This window comes from Python bivittatus, unplaced genomic scaffold (assembly GCF_059951505.1).
Source record: "Python bivittatus isolate LINGU-HERP-01145 unplaced genomic scaffold, Pbiv_v1 ctg000750_np1212, whole genome shotgun sequence".
NCBI classification, from domain to species: domain Eukaryota; kingdom Metazoa; phylum Chordata; class Lepidosauria; order Squamata; family Pythonidae; genus Python; species Python bivittatus.
The window spans coordinates 605,489-626,159 of NW_028277102.1; the positions used below are offsets into that span (position 1 = coordinate 605,489).

General features: G+C 42.6%; 1 protein-coding gene across 2 annotated transcripts in view; it reads left to right on the forward strand.

The window, feature by feature from the left end:
• The first annotated feature begins 5,050 nt into the window (after window positions 1-5,050).
• LOC103059531 (von Willebrand factor A domain-containing protein 7-like) overlaps window positions 5,051-20,671 on the forward strand; it is a 29,534-nt gene continuing 13,913 nt past the window's right edge. The window contains exons 1-9 of one of the 2 annotated variants that reach the window (XM_015890705.3): window positions 5,051-5,392; window positions 5,941-6,063; window positions 8,038-8,217; window positions 10,177-10,252; window positions 11,685-11,776; window positions 12,331-12,495; window positions 12,845-13,054; window positions 15,420-15,558; window positions 19,036-19,172. In XM_015890705.3, the coding sequence (XP_015746191.1) occupies window positions 5,152-5,392; window positions 5,941-6,063; window positions 8,038-8,217; window positions 10,177-10,252; window positions 11,685-11,776; window positions 12,331-12,495; window positions 12,845-13,054; window positions 15,420-15,558; window positions 19,036-19,172 (1,363 nt within the window). In that variant the 5' untranslated portion in view covers window positions 5,051-5,151. The remainder of the gene's footprint in view (window positions 5,393-5,940; window positions 6,064-8,037; window positions 8,218-10,176; window positions 10,253-11,684; window positions 11,777-12,330; window positions 12,496-12,844; window positions 13,055-15,419; window positions 15,559-19,035; window positions 19,173-20,671) is intronic. The other variant, XM_088128563.1, reaches the window with a different exon arrangement.

Genomic DNA, 20,671 nt, shown 5'->3' on the forward strand with positions numbered 1-20,671 from the left:
ACTTGCTTCATTTGCTTACAGATCTTAATTGGCTCATCCAGATTCCAAAAGTTTGCAGAAGTAATCTTGAAGGTATTAATCTACCAACTTCCTTCTCATGAAAGGTCATTTGGCTGAAGATATGCACAACTCTGCAATTTTGTTAACAAAGATTCCAAGGAGAAAATCAGACTCAGTTCATGCAGTGTGCTAAACCATAATGCTTTTGCCCATTTTTTGGCTTATTAGTATTTGTTGCATCAAATGAGCTATTTATAATTTATGGAATAAACTCTGTTTAAGGAAAGCATGGGTTAGAGTCACTGCCATGAGATGGATGGATGGATGGATGGAAGGAAGGAAGGAAGGAAGGAAGGAAGGAAGGAAGGAAGGAAGGAAGGAAGGAAGGAAGGAAGGAAGGAGGCAGGCAGGCAGGCAGGCAGGCTTTATCTATGCTTGATTAGTGGCTAAAAGAATATCATCGGGTAGATACATAAAAATTGGACTTGCTTCTTAGTCCTTCCGATTTTTCACTGATGAAAATCAGCAGGTTTTAGGCCAGGCTTCCCCAGTTTGTCAACAGTAAAAGGACAAGCAGTCAAGAAATACACCGCAGACTGATGCTTGGTAGAGCAGCCATGAAGGTCTTGGAAAAGAGATTTAGATGCCGTGATGGGTCTCTACCTACAAAGACCAGAATCTTGCAAGCCATAGCATTCCCTGTGACACTCCATGGAAACAAAATTTGGAGTTTGAAGAAGTAGGATAGGAAGACTATTGACGCTTTTGAAGTTTAGTGTTGGAAAAGACTTCAGGGTACCATGGACCGCCCAGAAAACAAACAAATTGATTACTGAATGAATCAACACTGAGTTCTCACTCAAGGCACAAAGGACCAGGCTCAAATTATCCTACTTCAGACATATTATGTGAAGACCCAGCTCTCTGGAGAAGACTCTAATGCTGGGAAAGGTGGAAAGAATGGGAAGAAGAGGATGACCAGCAGCAAGAGGGATGGGCTCAGTTACAGTGGTGATGTGTGGACCATTGGAAGACCTGAAAGATCAGGTTAGGAACAGATCGTCATGGAGAAAATCTATCTATGTGGTTGCTAAGTTTCAGCAATTTGATGGCACATAATAAATCGATCAATCCCCACTGATTTCCTCCAGAAGTGTTGAGATTACACAGATCAGGAAAAGCTGCTATAAAAAACATAAAAGAGTCATGTTGGATCTGTCCAAGGCCCATCTTGGTCCAGGTGCCACTAGGCTGCAGGGTAGCAAGCAAGAGATACAGACACACCCCTCTGCTGCCACCATTCCCCCATAACCTGTGTCTGAAGGCCTGTTCTTCTGGTGGATATATTGTCTTGGAGGTTATAACCGTCCTGCTTGAAAATGAAATAAGGCATAATTTTGCTTTTACAGTTTTATGTGACTAATGCTTTATGTTTTATAGTTATGAAGTTGTGAGCTACCAGAATCTTATGAAATGGGTAGCACACAAATAATAAGCAAATAAATAATGTTGCCCTCTCAACTCGGTGCTATCACTGCATCTCCAGACCAATAACTGTTTATAGATTTGTCCTCCATGAATTTATCCTGTCCCTTCTAAAGCCATCCACATTAGTGGCCCTCAGCTGCCTTTTTATTAAGCCAAAGAGCTCCAAAGATTTCAACTTTTTTTTCACAAAGTAGGTGATCGTATTGTTTGCTCTCTTCTACATTGACCAGAATGCCACACAAGATTCCAGATGCAGATGTTGGCAGCTTCATTTTCCACCCCCTTCATGATGCTCCCTAGCATGGACCTTGCCTTGGCATCTTCAGAGCTTTCGACCACAGCTTCAAGATCTTTCTATGATGGCTGCAAGCCTATCGCTGTACGTGTTAGGGAGGGGAGAGATTTGCACCAGCCTTACTTTATGCTTAGAAAATGTACTTACACTGCTCTAAACTTGCTAGTCTAACATGACTCTCAGCTGAATACAAATAACATCGCTTCTGAGCTGAGTTCAATTCCCGTTGACTTTAGGGCAGGGGTTTCAAACGTCTTCAGGCTGTGGAATCTGAACTCCATCAAGTTCACGTAGAATTCTAGGGTTCTGCAGAACACAGTTTGAAAAAGAATCTGCTTTAGGATATATCCCTGAACTTGGGAACAATGCAAAAGGAAATTTTACATTTTATGGTTTTAATTGTTTTAATTGGCTTTTAATGATTTTATTTGTTTGGGTTGTTTGTTTGTATTTATTTATTGTTTTATTTAATTGTGAGCCACGTATGTGAGATGGGCAGCTATAGAAATTGAATAAATGAAGTAAAAAATAATAATAAATAATTGCCCTTGCCTTTTTCTGTGATCTTTTTTTTTTTTTTTTTTTTTGCTTCCCTGCCTATGGTTCTGATTTCCCCTGGTGCTCTGAAACATCTTCGTCTTTGAGATGTTTCCACAAAACAAAACCTATCAACATCAGACGAGGTGAAAGATGCTGAGAATTGTACATTAGAAAGACTAGAGATTTTCCATCCTTATTATAATTACTCAGGCTTTTTTCATTAATCAGGATCAGCGAATTGACAAAAAAGATTGCCAGTGCAAAGTCTGCCACAGCCTTACCAAAAAATGAACTTGTTTAATTGGGGTCACTGCAAGTCATCTGAAGGGAGAAGGCTGGAAGAGAGATGGTGATCATAGACCCTCCCCCCCGCCCCACCCCGGCCAAAAGAAAGCAATTCTGGGTCTGTCTCTAATTAAGAATGACATAGCAAGCAGAACTAAACATAAATAATTAAAACTAGAAACAGGACGGGAGAAGAGAAAGAGATGCCATCTTTCAACATACAAGGTATGTGGTTTACTCTCTTATTTTAGGGCGGCTTAGTTCTGCCCTAAAATAAACGAGGGCTGAAGTGAGAAAGCTTTCCGTAAGTCACTCTTGCAGTTCATTTTCCATCTTTGTTGACTTTGCACCTGACCTGTTGCAAGAAGCTGTATAAATTAATCTCACTAAACCTGAGGGTTTCCACCGTATCTCAGAGAACTTGATTATCCGGTCCTGAAAAGCACACTCACCCGTCCAGCCCTTCATGCTGGTTAGTGATTACCAAGAGGAGGTGTAGGAGTCTCTGGATGGAAAGGAGGTCTAAAATTCAGCATCTTCTCAGGTTTTTACTAGATGGGTGGCAGGCAGGGAAATATAAGGAAGAAATGAGTTGCATTAGACCAAAGGTAGATTCAGGTCATTCCCCCACTAGTGACTTATAAGGTTCACCCTCAGATCCTTCTGAACATGTGCTGGTAAAAATTTTATATGCCATGTCCTCGTGATCTTGCATACATCTCATCCCCAGTCAAAATGAGAGAAGACATCCATCACAAGAGCCACAAGGGTGTGATTGAAGCTCCCCCTGTTTTTTGTGTACAACGCACACAAGGCAGAGCTCTGATTGTACCATCATGACCGCCACCTTGACCACACCCTGCAGACACCCCTGCCTCAAGAATACGTAATCCTAACCTTTCTTTGCCTTCCCCCCCCCCTCCTCTCCTCTCCTCTCCTCTCCTCTCCTCTCCTCTCCTCTCCTCTCCTCTCCTCTCCTCTCCTCTCCTCTCCTCTTTACTTTCTTTATTTCACATTAGATGGGCACATTTACAAACAGCCCTGGGCCACAGTCATTCTCTGGCTTTTTTTATTTTATTTTTTAAGAATATTTATGGAGCCAGTATATGACTTGAGGCATCTCTGGAAATTAAGATGGTTTTGAAAAGTAGTGCCTGGCCTGCAGGTTCCTTTTTCATTTTGTTTAAAATTAAACCATTAAAAAAAATAATTAAAACTTGAGAGGTGAGAAGCATTTCACAAGCAGCTTGATACCCACAGATGCCACATTAGAGACCCCAGCATTAAATGTGCAGCTGAGTGCTAACACTGAAGACCTCTTGGGTCAAGTGTCAACTGGGGGCATTTTTGGACTTCTGGATGCTCCCCCAGTTTCTGTCTCATTCAGTTAAATCCTCAGGAGTCCCTCCTCAATGCCCTCTCTCTTTCTCTTATTTTATTAGTTTTTTTTCAAAAATTTATTATGTGCGATCAAATCATTGTTGACTCTTAGCGACCACCCAGATAGATTTTCTCCATGACAATCTGTCCTTAACCTGGTCTTTCTGGGTCTTCTAACAGTTTTTAAAAAATCAAATCACCCAATAGCCTAAGCTCTGTGGGTGGTTTACAATAAAACATCTGTCTCTGTCTGTCCATCCATCCAATGGGAATTAAAACATACACAATCAAATCAAATCATATACAAAATAAAGAAACCATGTAAACTAGGCAGCCTCAAGGTGGTCAGCAAAATCTGAAACAATACCAATTAGTGGAACCCTTCAAGGAGGGAATTCCATAAAAGGGGGTGCCACCATGGAAAAGGCTTTCCTTCTCTCTTATCATCATTTCTCTAAAAGACCTCTAAGGAGCAGGAGGAAGAAATGAGGATTCAGGAGAAGGTTTACGTAATTAAAAAAATATGTAACGATATAAAGGTTCATGTTGCTGCATTTAGCGTCCCACTGAGTTGCAAGTTCTTGGCTGAATTTGGGGCTCAGTTCCAGCTTGGCACCACTGAACAATGGGACCCAGTTGTTTGGGGCGGGCATCAGAGCTTTTCCAGCTGCCTCCCCACCATCTGAGCTCCTCAACAAGCTCACTGTTTGGCCCCTAGGCGAACCGACTGCCCCCCAACATTGTGGCAAATGGGGCTGTCCTGGTTGCAGGCTGAGGAATTCTGGGAGTTGAAGTCCACACATTTAAAAGTTGCCAAGTTTGAAAAACACTGTTTTAGCGGCATAGCAGTTTTGTTAGAAGAAAATTGCCCTTTTCAGGAGCAGCCTTGGTGACACAATTGCTAACTCTCCTTTATCTGGACCTTGTGTCTGGTGACTAAGGGCTGGGGCTGGAAAGTGTCTTTTCCTGGATTCTTTAGCCAGTCTTTCTACCTGGAGGAGGAAACAGGCTGAGTAGATGGGGAATTTCCCCAATGCCACTCTAGCTATTTAACCGTCAGAGTGAAGGGCATACTCCAGAGCAAAGGGAAGCTGAGGGGCAGGGCAAGTCTTAGAGTTGAGACACCTTCTCTCCTTCACCATCTGGCCGCTCTGCCACAAAACATGCTGCTCTCCTTGCTTCTCTGTGTGGGGATTGTGAGCGGATTCCGCCCCAACCATGAATCGGGGGGCATCTCTGCAAGTGACTATACGGATACCGACATCACGGAAATGGGGGCGCTGCGGGCTGTCGCCTGGTACATGGAGAGGAACCCCTTGTCTGGAAGACCTCCCATGGCTCCAGGGGAGCTAGAAAACATGAAGCCACTGAATGCAACTGGGCTGTTCAAGGCCTACTTCCAAGGTAAGCTGGCATTGGGATCCAAAACAGGAGGATGAGTCTTGCTCCAAAGCCCAGTGTCCTGGCACTCGGTTCTAAGACCCTGGATCTCCTTGTCACACCTAGAACTAAATAGCATGGTTCTTTCAAAGCCTGACCTTTCTCCAACACAATATTTTCGAGAAAGCTAATTCTGATTATAAATGTCTCATCCCACCTCCAGCCCATGAAAGACTGATTATCTGGGGGAACCTTGGGGTATATTGATCAATCTGTAGAGAATCTAGATGACTCTTCTAGCCTCTTTCTAGCCTTTGCTTCCATACTGTGAAACGTTCCCAGTCTGGTGCTCCTTGGGTGAGTTGGCCTCCAATTCCCTTATTTCCTAGCCATCCTGGAAGGAAATGGGATTTCAGAAGACCTCTTTTAAGGTCATCAACTTGAGCCCTAGACCATTTTCAAAGCATGTATACTGTATATACCAGATAGATTGAAAGGTCAAAAAAATACTACTACTGTTATTACTACTAATGATAACAATAATTCTAACCGATCCACTTTTTCTTCCACAGCTGATGTCTCTCCCAGTCGATTCACAAAAGCTGTTCAGGAAATTGTCACTGGAAATAATCTAGTGGAAGTCTATCACCTCCAAGACAGCAGCTACTTCTTCTACTGTGAACAAATTAGCAAAAGTAAGGTGGGATTTATGACTGATTGTTGCTGCTTAGAAGAGGAGTATGTTCAATGCTGGGAGGGGGGAGCATTAGGAACTGGAGGAAACTCAATGATGAATGGAAACAGTTAACAAATGTGGTCAGTGCTCAAGATTCCAGTAGAGACAGCCATTCTAGCCTGTTCCAGCAAAAAATCTCAATCAAATTACTTGGCCCTAACTCCAGGTTATTGACCTGGGGTAGGGAGAGATTGCAATTGGTGAATAAAAGAGAAATTATATACAAAATGTGATAATTATACTAAGATGCCATGTTTGCACTAGACTTATGGTTGAACATGGTTGGTTAATTAGTAGCTATAATTATAGCTTTTGCCCAATTCCATTACTCATTCGCCATTTACCCCACTTGGGACAGGCAATGAATTCATTGCAAACTCTGCAGCAATAGTGGGGAACTTGTCACATTCTACATGTTGCTGAATTACAGTTCCCAGCATCCCTCGCGATTGGCCATGTAAGAACAATGTTTAAAGGGCTAGAGCCCTCACCTTTCCCCTGGTCCAGAACTAAAAATGCTTAGCTATGATTTAGCCATAGTGGATAAAGTTGTAGCATTTGTCCAGCACTTCTTGGCTGCTGTCCACACTTTTATGGTTTAATGCTTGTCGGTTATACAAAAGGTGGGGTGAAATGCTATGTGGCTTTATTACTGTGTGCATCTGTAATTGGCCTCCAGGTTCTGTTAAAAGAAAGAGCTTTGGATAAATAATGAAACTCCATAGAAATGTGCGCAGAGGACAATTTTGCTTTACGTATAGCAGGGACTTTGGATTTCATGAAAATTTGGCCCTATGGTTTTTTATGGATTTGTTTTTAAAAATAAGAACATTCAGAGCAGATCATTGAAATGGTACTCTGTTTTAATATTGTTATTTTATGGTTCTGTTGTATGCTGCCCAAAGCCACTTTTTATAAGATGGAAGGCCATATCAATATGATAAATAAATAAATAAAAACTTTAAGACAATGTTAGAATAACACAACACTAGCGTCCATGAAAACGAATTATGAAGTATCAGAGATCAAGGTCGAAGGCATCTAAAAGCTTTCAAAAGCCAAATGGAAAAATGTTTCGAAGTCACACTCAAGCGAAAACCAGCACCGATTCTTAGGGTTCCATGATTCTGACCTGTATCCTGAGTTTGATCAATGCCTGACAGGTACCAGTATAGTGGGCTGGCATACAGAAAACTTCCTTTGGTCTATATCAGCCAAGGTCCTCTTAGATGGAAATGAACCTTGGACGTTCTGAAGGTCCTTGAATCTCATTTCCGTTCAAATGTGGGAAGCAATTTTAAAGTGATATCTTTGCAGGGCTGGCCCTCCCATGGAGCAGAAGGTTTCTGTGAAATGGAATGCTGGCTAGATGGGCCTAGGCTTGATCCATCATAGCTCTTCTCATGTTCAAGATATTCCAGGGAAGGGGGCATGATTTCTATTTTGGCCTAATGTCCCTACATGAGCATTCAGGGAAGAGAGAATTTTAGGAAGGACACTGACAAAATGAATGTGTCCAGAGCACAGCAACTAAGATGGCAAAGATTGGAGGCAATGGGTGTGTTTAACCTAGAGAAGAGAAGATTACAAAGAGATACCTGAACTGTCTTCAAGTATCCGAAGGGCTGTCGTGTTGAAGATGGGGCAGAATTGTTCACAGTCATTCCAGAATAGAGGACAAGAAAAAGTGGGTTGAAATTACAAGGAAGTAGATTTTGGTTGGATATGAGAAAAAAATTCCTAGCAGTAAAAACTGTTCGTGCTTCAGGAGGTAGCAGAGTCTCCTCTACCAGAGGTCCAGAAGCAAGATGGCCATCTGATGAGGATACCATCGTAACCAACTGTTGTTCTGAAGAGTGTGTAGGACTAGATGATTTAGTTCATTCTAACTTTACATTCAGCTATTCAGAACTTCCATGCTGTCTTTTCCCAGGTATTAACCAAATTCGAATTCTGAGTGACTCTATGCTTTCCAGTCTGAGTGGTGAGGTGAACTCAGCTGATTTAGAAGCAGCTCGCCTCAGTGCTGGAAAAGCCGTTCATGTGACGCAGAAATTCTACAGCAACACCAACTGGGTCGAAATGCAAAACCCCAACACTTACGAATACCTGGGTAAGTCTCTAGGAATACGGACACAAAGAACTGGATGCTGCCCAGAGCTATCCATCGGGGAGGGAGCCAAAACATTCAAGATGGTGACCACAATCAAGTGGTCATGGCTACCACCTTGATGTTTTTACACACACACACACACACACACACAGCAAATAACCCAGGCACTGCCTTGTTTTTGATGGAGTTTCCTCAACTTTTCCTGGAAGAAAAGTATTCCCTTTGTAATTATGAGTCTATAGAAGGTTAAAAAAATGATATCACATTTCATATTAAGCTTCATGGTAAGAACATGTAAGAACGTATTCCAAATATGGTTTTAAAAATTATAATTGTTTGCATTACCATGCAGTGTTTTCTGACTTGTCCAATGAATGTATTCTGGATTCCCAACCTGCCACTTTGCTGATGTCTTGGAGTCCAATTCACATTTTCATGGTCAGCTGTGGAGGGCAATAGCTGTTCCCAAGGATATGGAAGACACCAGTTTGGAATAAATACATACAAACCAATTCTTTACATCTGCACAAAGCCCCCCCCCCCAACTCCAGAAAGCTCTGGTTCTATTTTAATTTATTTATTATTGAAACGTGTAGCCCATCTTTCGACTTTTATTACTAGGTCAACTTCTGGTTGAAGTACCCAGTGAGATGTTCCTGGGTGTTGATGTCTCCATACCTCCATTTCTTATTGCCAGATGGGCTCTCTTGGCCACCTAACTTGTCTGTGTGTACACATGTGTTCTTGCATGTGTGTTTGAATATATGCATATGTTTCCATACACACACACTCATATACAAACCTGAGGAAACAAGCCACATCCTAGACAAAGGGATAGCAAACAACTTCTACATTGTTGCCGAGAAAACTACAGCAATATCTCTGCAAAGCCATGGGAAGTTCAAGTGGGTGTTTGTGTGCATGTATGTGTGGGTGTGTGCATGCGTGCGTGTGCGTGCGTGCATTAAAACAGGGAGTCACTGATGTGCTGCACAGTAAATCACTGGACTCCTGCATCAGTTTTATTTCAAAGAATGCCTCAGAAGCCAACTGAATTTAGAAAGTCAGTCTGGTATAGTGGTTAAGGTGCTTCGCTGGAAACCAGGAGACCATGTTCTTGTCCTCCCTTAGGCACAGAAGTGAGTTGGTTGACTTTAGGTCAGTCCCCCTCTTTTAGCCCAACCCACAACAGAGTTGTGGTGCTGGGAAAAATAGGAGAGAGAGTGATGGATGTCTCCTTAGGTTGTACAAAATAAAGGGGGGATATAAATCTGTAGAGAACAGAGGGAATGGCCTTGAAGGACAGGAGGAAGAGCTGCTACTAAGGCAATAGTCAGATAAGAGGGACTTGAGCCCAGGGCAAGAATGTAACATGAGTAAACGTCTCAGACAAGCCCCTCCCTCCTTCACATGAAGATAAAGGCAGAGAGGGGGAAGCACATTCAGACTTTCAAGATTCAATTACCATAGCTTTACGGTAAAAGTAGTAATGGACCTACATAGCATTGATTTCCTAGTCTGATCTATCTTGGAGGGCTGACAAAATCTAGTAATAACAGGTTTCTGCAGGTTGTATCTTACACTTGAAAGAACGTGTGCATGCAAGTGTTTGTGTGCATGCACTTCTGAGCATCGCCAGTTCTCCTTTTGTGAAACAGATATCTTGTATTTTTGACTTGGCTTTAGAGGCCCCAACTTCCCTTCTGCCTTATTCTTATTCTTATTCTTATTCTTATTCTTATTCTTATTCTTATTCTTGGCCCAATTAATTTTAGCCTCACCAGTTTCCCTCCTAATAATCGTGTGTTTTATGGCCGGCCACACTACCACCACCGCTGTTTAGTGAGAATTCTCACACATGCGCTTAAAATTCCAGAAGTGGGATTGGAGGAATTTCAGGCTTAAGAGGAGTTCAGCTACATCTAAATAGAATCTTTCTCCTTTTTATGTCCCTTCCAGTAAACCCAAATAGTTCCGTCTTTCCTGTTGCACCTTCTTCTAAGGAAACATGTCGTGACTGTAAAAGAGCACCAAGGTAAATCCATAAATGAACCGAGGTAAATCCCAAATAAACACAAAGGCTTATTTTGAGCCTAATGGGTTGTAAAAGTTGATCTTCATCTGCATATAAATCAAGTACAGTTGGAAGACCCACAATCTTTGTCTGAAAGAAGACTTTGATCTTATAATTTGCTGTGTGTGCAGATCATCTCAAAGAGGTTTATTTTCAAAGATTAAGATTGGGGGCTTTGACTGAGGTTAACATCCACTAATATTACAGTGAGTGACTCTGTGTCTGAGAATCTGAGCCCCAATTTTTTATCCGGTACTTTCCCATAGAGCGCCAATGTGGTTAAAGGCGCTGAGCTAGAAACTATGAAACTATGAGTTCTAGTCCTGCCTTAGGCATGAAGCCAAGTCTCTTAGCCCTAGTTATAGCAAACCACTTCTGAAAATATTGCCAAGAAAACTGCATAGATTTGTCCTTGTAGCCATCAGGAGTCACTTTCCCATACAGTGTTGGAAGAAAAGATGAAAATCTGTTCCTTGCCTTTATTATCTCATTTACGACTTTCTGGGTAGGGATTATTATGATGTGCAAATTCTTTTTAAGTGATGTTTCTCAATCACATTGTAGGGAGCACTGAGTCATTAAGCGGCTGCATTTTTTTCCAGGTAAATGCAGTTGTTTACGGGAAGATGGCCAGGAGCAACTTAACAAACAGCTGCATGAGAAAGAGATGCAGCTTCTACAACAGTTCAAAGAGAGAACTGTGTACAGGTAGTCTTTGTTGAACAACCACTCGTTCAGCGACAGTTCAAAGTTACGACGGTGCTGAACGAGGGGGACTTATGATGGGTCCTCATAGTTATGGCTGTCACAGCATCCCTGTGATCACGTGATCATGATTTGGGTGCTTGGCAACCAGCTCACAACTATGACGTCGCAGCATCCCGTGGTCACATGAACACCATTTGCGACCTTCCCTGCCAGCTTCCGACAAGCAAAGTCAATGGGGAAGCTGGCAAGAGGTCACAAATGGCAATCACATGACCACAGGACAGTGCAACTGCATGGGATTTTCCTAACAATGGCAGCTAGGACTGCCACAACTGCCGTCATAAGTCAGCACGGTCACGTGACGTCGTGCTTTACAACGGCATTGCTTAGTGACAGAGTTGCTGGCCCCAACTGCCATTGTTAAGTGAGAACTACCTGTATACACTTCTGTGAAGCATCTCTTCTGAAAGATTTGCACAGCCCTAGTGATAGGCCCAGAACCTTTTTTTCAGTTCTGTTTTTCCCATTCAGTTCAGATGTTGCCTACAAACACCTATATTGCATACCCAAAATGAACGATTTCTGTTATCTTCAGCGTGTTTATGAAATGCAGTTCAGGATAGATTTCTGATTTAAGTCAAATTTAAGTTCATGAATCCCATATACCAATATCTTTGCTTAACAGTGGACCATTATTGTGTGATGGAAACATGCTGGTGAAAGACATGCTAACAAGTGGATACAAAGTATCATCTTCCTGTAGAATGAAACCACCAGGTAAAGATCACCTATGGTTGCTAGATATTTTCATCAGTTCTTCCTCCGTGTTCCAAACAGGCAGAAGGGGACCGATCTCTATGGTTAGCTAGCCCTTTGACCAAGCCAATAATATCTACAATATAAATTGGCAGTGATGGCCTTTCTAATTATTTAGAACTAAACTTCTAAGACTAGTCCTAGCAACATGGTGGTTATGCTTCACACTGACCTAAAGGTCTACCTGGTCATGTACTGTCCATACCAGGCGACAAGAATGTTACCCAATCCTGGGAGTGGCTGGCGCCTTGATGATGCTCCCCGAGTTACTGCCAGTTTAACATCCATTCTTGGGTTTTATTTATTTTCTATTTATTCAGGATCTTTTCACATTGTATTTTTAATTGATTTTAACTGCTTTGTAAACTGCCCAGGGTTGTTTTTAACGCAATGGGTGGTGACAAATTTGATGAATAAATAAATACATGAAACTAAAATGTAGTGGCTATATATTTGACTTTGATAACCCAAGGTATCTGCGCCTTTTCTTTCTCTTTTCTACATTATTTCTGCAGGCAAATGTGGTCATGGTGGAAAAAATGACGTGTCTCAAAATTACCCTCCTACTGGTGGCATCAACAAGGAGACTTCTAACCCCGAGCTTTCTCCACACTATTTCCTCCATCAGGAAGCAGCAGAATTAGCCATAGAAGCCACAAAGAGCTTTTTTGTTGGAGAGGGTAAGGCTGGGTCCTAGATCCTGTGAGGACCCCAGTTTTGATGACTTGATAGAACATTTCTCCGATCACTGCATGGACATTGCTCTACTGATCTGTCCCACTTAAAAAGGCTAAGTTGTACTTCCTCAACCTGGTGCCCTCTAGAAGTGTCGGATAGCACTTCTCCGAATTTTCAACAGACAGAATTTTAGCAATTAATGCATCTGCAGGGCTCAAAAAATGGGCATTTATGCAGCTATGGTTTTTCCTTTGCAAATCAAAGCAGTATAAAGGGTTGCCTTTCACAGCAATTTGAAACAAGATATGCAGGGGTTCAAACACAACTTGGTCTTGCTCTTTATTTGTTCAGGTTTCGGCCTCTTAAGTAAAGTGGGAGACGATATTTTCAAGAAGGTGTTCAACCTGGATGGTTACTCCCTCACCTTCGTGATAGACACGACCGGCAGCATGACGGAAGACATCCATCAAGTCAAAATTAACTGCATCCAACTCCTCCGAAATTATTCTGGCTCTCCTGATGCACCTTTTAATTACATTCTTGTGCCCTTCAATGATCCAAGTAAGGAAGCAGTAGAAAACTTTGATTCCTTCTCATTCCTCCTGTTTCGGAGGAACTGCCCTCCTTCTTTTGCTCAGTTTTTTCAGAGAATCCAAGCAGTGTTCTGGGCAGCTAGGAGGGGTGATGTGGCTTAACCATGGCTTATGAGCTAGAGTTAGAGTTAGGGTTAGGGTTAGGGTTAGGGTTAGGGTTAGGCTTTAAAAAAAAAAAAAGCAATTATCTCTCTGCTGGGGTGGCCAGGTTAAAGTGACAGATCCTCCTTCTGTGGAAAGTGAATAAAGTGAAAGTGAACAAAGGGCTCACGGAGCTTTTAAGGTTTGCCATTATTTCACACTGCTTAATTCAGAGGAAGGAGAAAAATGAGGAAAAGGAGCCGGCAAACAATAGAAACTTAAATACCAGCATTTGCACTGGTAACTGAAAGAGAAAGATGGCACCACAGATTTTTAGTTAAGTTCATGTGTTTTATAAATCAGTTCTATATAGTAAGAATGAACTGAAATTGACTTCAAGCTATTTTGGAATACTGGGTCTAGTCCGCAATCTAAAAATGACATGGTTGGGGACACGTGGACTTAAGTTCAAAGGAGGGCTACCAAGATGGTGGAGGGACTGGAAACCACATCTTCTGAGGAGCAGTGAAAGCAGCTGAGTATGTTTGGCCTGCCCAAGAGAAGATTGAAGGGAGATAAGATAGTGGTCTTCAAATATCTGGAGGGCTGTCACACAGAAGAAGGAGTGGGCTTGTTCTCTGTTAATCTGGAGGGAAGGACCAGCACCCGTTGACTGAAGCTACAGAGAAGCGGATTTGACATTAGGAGAAATTTTAGGGTTCAAGTTAGACATTAGGAAAAATTCCCTGATGGTAAGAGCTGTCAAGGCTACCTCATGAAGTATATGGTACCTTTTCACTGGAGGTCTTCAGAGGTTGGAAAGCCAACTTGCCAATACTTTAGCAGATCTGGCATCAAGCAGGGGTTGGGCCAGAAGATCTCTGAAGTAACTTCCAGCTCTATGATTCTGTCAAAGGTGTGGAGCATGACTGCAAGTTAATTATGAGATAGTACTTTTTCTTGTTATCCAATTGTGGGTTGCTGCTCCTCATTTTCAGATGATTGAGAGATTTATAGTATTAAAATGAAATTGTAGTCTAGTAAGTAATAGAAAAATAGGTGATAAGAATACACACACACACCTCAACAGGAAATAATATTTATTCATTTATTTATTTATTGCATTCCTTTCCTAGCCTTTTCCCTGGAAACTCAAGGCAGTTTCCTTGCTTGTATTCCTCCAGCAGCAAAACTAAAATTTAGCAAACTAAAGGAGTATTAAAGAGGACTTAACTGCTCCATTCCATTGTCATAATCCAAAGTTTTCATTTGCGGCTCCTCCTGGTATTTCAATGCGGTTGCGGACCCCCCACAGTTCAGCGTGGGCTGACAAACTGTGTGGGATTTTCAGAGCAACTATCTACTTAAATCAGTGTTTCTCAACCTTGGCAGCTTTCAGAGGTGTGGACTTCAACTCCCAGAATTCTGGGAGTTGAAATCTCAAGTCCCAGAATTCTGGGAGTTGAAGTCCACACCTCTGAAAGCTGCCGAGGTTGAGAAACACTGATTTAAATAGAAGCTTTTCCCCTTGCCCTGTGCTTCTGTAATTGGATCTTGTTCAGAGGGACATTTTCAAACGTCCCTTCATTTCGCAGCTCCGGCCTTCTGTGTGGGGGTGTGGTTTAAATCTTTGTTTGTAGGCTGTGCTATTGTTTCTATTATGAATGCTATTTTGTAATGTTGCTATAGCTGTAGAAAGTCCCATCCTAACATGGAACGGTCATTGGCCGAGGTCTTCAAACCGAGCCTGGATAGCCATCAGTCCACAATGCTTTAGCAAGTATTGCATCAAGCAGGGGGGGTCAGACTAGATGGCCTCTGCAATACCTGCCAACCTTATGATTCCATAAATTCAATGATATTTATCCCTCACTGTACAGAAAGCAATTATAGAGCCAGAAGTCAAAGGAGGAAGCTTTTAAGTAAGGGGGCCTCTCTTGAATGAATTGTACATCTGAACTGATATTGCGGTAAGCTCTTGGCCATTAAGCTGGCTACTGCCGAATAAATCTGAAAAACCTGAATCAGGACCTGTGGAAATCAGGTGCCAGTCTTATTGTTCCAGGAACAGATAAGGATGCTCATCCTTAAATATTTAAAAGGAAGGTATTGTAAAAATCTGCTCAGAGCCCCAAGAAAGGCAAAAACAGAATTAACAAAATAAAAACAGAGGCTCTGTCTGAAACTGTGGCCCTTAGATAGTCTTCTTCATACTGTCATGGCTCAGTTCCTACCTACATCTGTCTTTCCAGGGGTTGGTCCCATCATTAAAACCCAGAGTGTGGACGAATTGGAATCCGCGATCTCTCGCCTGACTGCTACTGGTGGTGGCGATTGCCCAGAAATGTCAATGACGGGCTTGAAACTGGCTTTGCAAGAGAGCTTGCCAAGGTGAGAACTGGCTAGGGTGACGATTCTACTCTCTCTTTCTGCCCATACCTCCCAACCTCCATCCCTCTTCTGATGACCTTTAGTCCATCGCATAGCTTCAGCACTGTTGTCAGGATTTTGGCTCCTGCGTAAAATGCAAAGAGGCTCCTTTTCCAAACACAATTCTCCCATAATCTCTTTAGCAAAAATTGATTAAGAAGGAAGGGGTAGGGTTGCAAGAATTTCAGCAGCTATTATGCTGAAAATATGGATTATTTCTGATTTAGAACCAATTTATTCCTTAATATATTAGGGAAAAGACTTTCTTTCTTTCTTTCTAATGGGGTTCCCTGGGAATTGGCAAGAAGGCTATCTATCTATCATCTATCTATCTATCTACCTATCTATCTATCTCTCCCTCCCTCCCTCTCTCTCTCTATCTATTGGTAGTCCTTGCTTAGTGACCACTCGTTCAGCAACCATTCAAAGTTACAACTGTGCTGAAAAAGGAGATTTATGACTGGTCCTTGAAGTTGTGGCTTTCGCAGCATTCGTGCAGTCACATGATCGCAATTCAGGCGCTTGGCAACTGGCACACAGTTACGATGGTTGCAGCATTCTGTGGTGAGGTATTCACCATTTGTAACCTTTACAGCCAGCTTCTGACAAGCTGTGATGGAATGGTTTGATGAAGGCTGCGCTCGGGGAGATAAGCATTCCCTTAGCCCCCAGCAGGAGCGTGGGAAGGTGAAGAGGCTGAGACTGGCACCACCCTAAGGAATTCACGGTGTTTGCTTGCTGGCTCGGGGAGTTTAGATTCAGTTGGGTGAGACTGATGTCAGGTTCAGCACAAAGAACTCCACGAGACAGTAGAGATATAGTTCTATAACATTTATTAGCTTTCACCTACAAGACAGAAATCTCGCCCGACTGAATCTAAACTCCCCAAGCCAGCAAGAAAACACCACAAATTCCTTAGAGTGGTGCCAGTCTCAGCCTCTTCACCTTCCCACGCTCTTTCTGGGGGCTAAGGAAATGCTTATCTCCCCGAGCGCGGCCTTCACCGAACCATTCCATCACACAAGCAAAGTCAGTGAGGAAGCCAGCAGGAAGTCGCAGGTTGCAGTCATATGACATCATGCTTAATGACCATGGGTGATTCACTTAACAACCACAGCTGGAACTGACATCATGAGTTGGTGCGGTCACATGATGTTTCACTTAACAACCGCCCTGCTTAGCGATGGAGTTGCCAATCCCAATTGCGGTCAGTAAGTGCAGACTACCTCTATCTATCTATCTATCTATCCGTCTGTCTGTCTGTCTGTCTGTCTGTCTGTCTGTCTACCTACCTACCTACCTACCTACCTACCTACCTTCTAATTCCAGTCCAACTGGAATCCATCGTCCAACTCTCTTATGGACTGTGAGTGGTGCACAACATTAGAAACAGTAGAAACCAAAACAACAAGAAAAGAACATTCGACTAACATATAAAATCCTAAAAGCCTTACTACCCACCCTAACCCAAGGCCTGAGGAAAAAGCCAGGTTTTCAAGGTCTTTTAAAAATAGTTGGGGGGGGTCCTAGGGATCTCTGGGGAGATGATGTTTCAGAGGGCAGGTGCCACGATAGAGAAGGCCAGTTACCTGAGTCCCATCAGGGAACATTATTTAATTGACAGGATATAGATCAGTGTTTCTCAAATTTGGCAACTTTAAGAGGGGTGGACTTAAATCCCAGACTTTAAGAGGGGTGGACTTAAATCCCAGAATTCTGGGAGTTGAAGTCCACCCCTCTTAAAGTTGCCAAGTTTGAGAAGCACTGATCTTGAACATGCCTAGTGCCGGATTGTACAGGACAGGCAAGAATACTGTTGTCCCTCAGATAGCCAACCATCACATCCATAAACAATTGTTTCCTGAAATCATTTCTCTCGGGGTTTTTTCTGCCTCTTTACGTGGCGAATGTCTTTGCAGATTTAATGAAAGGAGCGAGTTGTTTCTCACAGATGCTGACAAGGAGGTTAACTGAGCACAGCAGGCTGTAATGTTGTATCTGAGTTATAGCATTTAATCGCTTAATCTTTCTGAACCTAGGAGGGAGCATGCAGTTTTTATGGCCTGAAACCATCAGTGACCTTTTCCCCACTCAAATTTATCAGATCCCACCCAAGAACTTTCTACGTTGTCAGCCATTCTCACTTTCAATTCTGTAATACACTGATGATACTTTCTTTAGTGGATCCAAAATTTCCCACTACAGCCCCAGGGTCAAATTTTAGATAGGTGGGGGTTAGGAAAAACCATACAGACTTTTTTAAGACTGGAAGCCTTATATGAGCTTTTTGTCGAAAGAAGAAAAGACTGAACTGATGATTTATGGGCTTGAGGATTAAAAAGGGTCAGAGAGGAAGGAGAAAAGATAAGATGGCAATACTTGATAGAAAGAAGGATGGAAGTCATAATTCTATGTTTTCTTTCTTTTTTCGTTTCTTTTCATTTTTCTTTTTCTTACTTCCTATTTTCTTTTTTTTTTCCCCTTCTTTTAATTTTGTATGCTTTTATTGTATTGAAAAATTCTAATAAAAATATATTTTTTAAAACTTTAGACAGTGGGACTTTAAGGCAGGAAAGCTACTTCCCTTTTTTATTTCTAAAGTATCTTGTATATTGTCCAAGAATATAGGCATAGACATCTGCAGGGAGTGTAAGAGGGAGCAAATGATGACATCTTATCTTTATTTATTTCTTTTTTCAGTTTATACAGCCGCCCACCTCATATACAAACTCTGTGGCTCACAGAGTTAAAATCACAAAAAACAAAATCCATATAAATAAATGGCCAAAAACAATGACAACAAAAATCATTAAAAACAAGTTAAAATAATTAAAACAATGAACCATAAAATGGGGGAGAGAGCCAACCAGTAGCTTACAAATAATACAGCCATCCTGTAATCTCCATACTTCCATGGGATATGTGTGTCATGATGTCACAACACAAAGTCTGTGACTGACATACAGAATGAAAGGATGAAAGGATCGATGTGGCATCATGACATCCCTGTATCCGTATTGTCATTTTTCATCTTTGGAGCTAGCTCCCGATGCTTATGAATCCAGAATGCTGCCAGATTCTGAGATTAGTTCACCTACCCCAAAGGTCTCCAGGATTTCAGGCTGAATTCTTTCAGTGCCTTTCCTAGACATCTTTTGCTTCTAAAAATGACTGGGCCAATCCACATTCGTCTCCCCTTTTCCATCAACCTCACCCAACCTTCCTCAACCTGGATGCTCTTCAGATAGCAGGATTTCCATTCCCAAAATACTTAGCAGTCACTGGTTGGAAAATTCTGAGAGTCAAAGTCCATAACTCTGTAGGTGAATAACTGAGAGATGGCGACTCTCTTGCCAATCCTACATTCAAGCTTCTTTTCTCCCAGCACAGTGTACCAGCCTCCTGAACCTTCTTCTAAAATCCTTTGTGTCCCTCTAGATCCAAGATCTTTGTCTTCACTGATGCTGGAGCTAAAGATACGCATCTGAAGGATGAAGTTGAAATTCTGATTGATTCTTCTAAGTCTACGGTGAACTACGTGCTCACAGGCTATTGTGCCAGGAGGAAACGCAGAAGTAGGTCCATCTCAATTAAGAAAATATTCTGATGTTTTCTCAGGCAGAAAGAATAGGGGTGGGGAAAAAATCTGCCCTGTAATAAGCTTTGTGAATAATCCCACAAAAGTTGGTGACCTGCATCTTTGTTTTATCAGCTTCCTAAAAGGAAAGTACGTAAATGACATTTCAGTACAGACAACTCGGGTGGAGAAGCCCTCTCCTCAGACTTTAGCAGGCTAATATGGGAAGGAAGGAAGGAAGGAAGGAAGGAAGGAAGGAAGGAAGGAAGGAAGGAAGGAAGGAAGGAAGGAAGGAAGGAAGGAAGGAAGAGGGGAGGGGAGGGGAGGGGAGGGGAGGGGAGGGGAGGGGAGGGGAGGGGAGGGGAGGGGAGGGGAGGGAGAAGTAATACTTTCTACAACACACAGGCTGGTGGAGGAGGAATAACATTACAGAAACGATTTCCCTCCCTGTACCATTCAGATATGGTCAAGCAGACTGGCAGAGAGAAAATGGAAAGGTCCATCTTTCCTTCCAAGACCCCTTGACTTCCATGCAGAGACTTCCCATCCCCTACACCGGCAAATAAGTGGTTCCAGACCAAGGGCTGCCCTGCTCTACGCCCAAAGAGGCTGCCGCCTGAGACAAGGAATGGTGGCAAAGAGGGAACGGAAGAGCTGTGTCTCCCACAAGGCCTGCTCGAGATGCTGTAATCCGACCTCCTGACCTCAGAGGCGAAGCCCTAGCATCACTAGTTTAGAAGCAGTGTGCAAGTGCAATCAGCTTCTGCAAGTGAAATCTGGGAAGGAGGCTCCTCTTGATTTTTGCTTCAGGCAGCAAGATATCTTGAGCCAGCCCCGCTGGTGCCTACCTCCAGTTGCCTTTGCGGTGCCTGAAGCGCAGACTACATGAAGCCCTGTCCGTGTTTTCCCTCCAAGCAGTTGCATCGTCTGAGGGAGCCATGTGGCAGAGCTTTCCACATTCCTGAGATAACATAGAAAGGAACCGAGTTTCTGCACTGCCTCAACTTGAAAATCAGGCAGGGCAGCCAAGTTTTCTGGGTTTGATTTAAACATGACACCGGGCTGGCTTATGTTCGCGAGCATTTTCCAAGCAGGCAGCCAGTTTCGTATTTACCTTTGGATTTAACTGAGAGTAAATATAGCTGCTTGATAATATAACCGTTGATGGATGATGAAATCTGCAGCAGTTTGTAGCTAAAGGAAACAAAACTTCTGAAGAAAGTGGGCAGAGGCTGGGAGGGTGGGTGTTTTGGCACCGATGGCATTTCGTCAGCCTGGGCCAGGTGCCAGCTTTAAAAAGCTGCTTTCTCTGCCTGCAGGAGAGCAAAACAACAGGGTTTCCTAAAAAGGTGCCTGCCTTTCTCCATGGGTTAGTAAACATTTACAGTGAAAATGTTGAGAAGGTTTCCCTAAAAAAAAAGAAAAGAAAAGCCAGCTAGTTAATCAATTTCATTGAAACATTTTTATTCCACTCTCCCCCAAAAAACCACCCAAAGC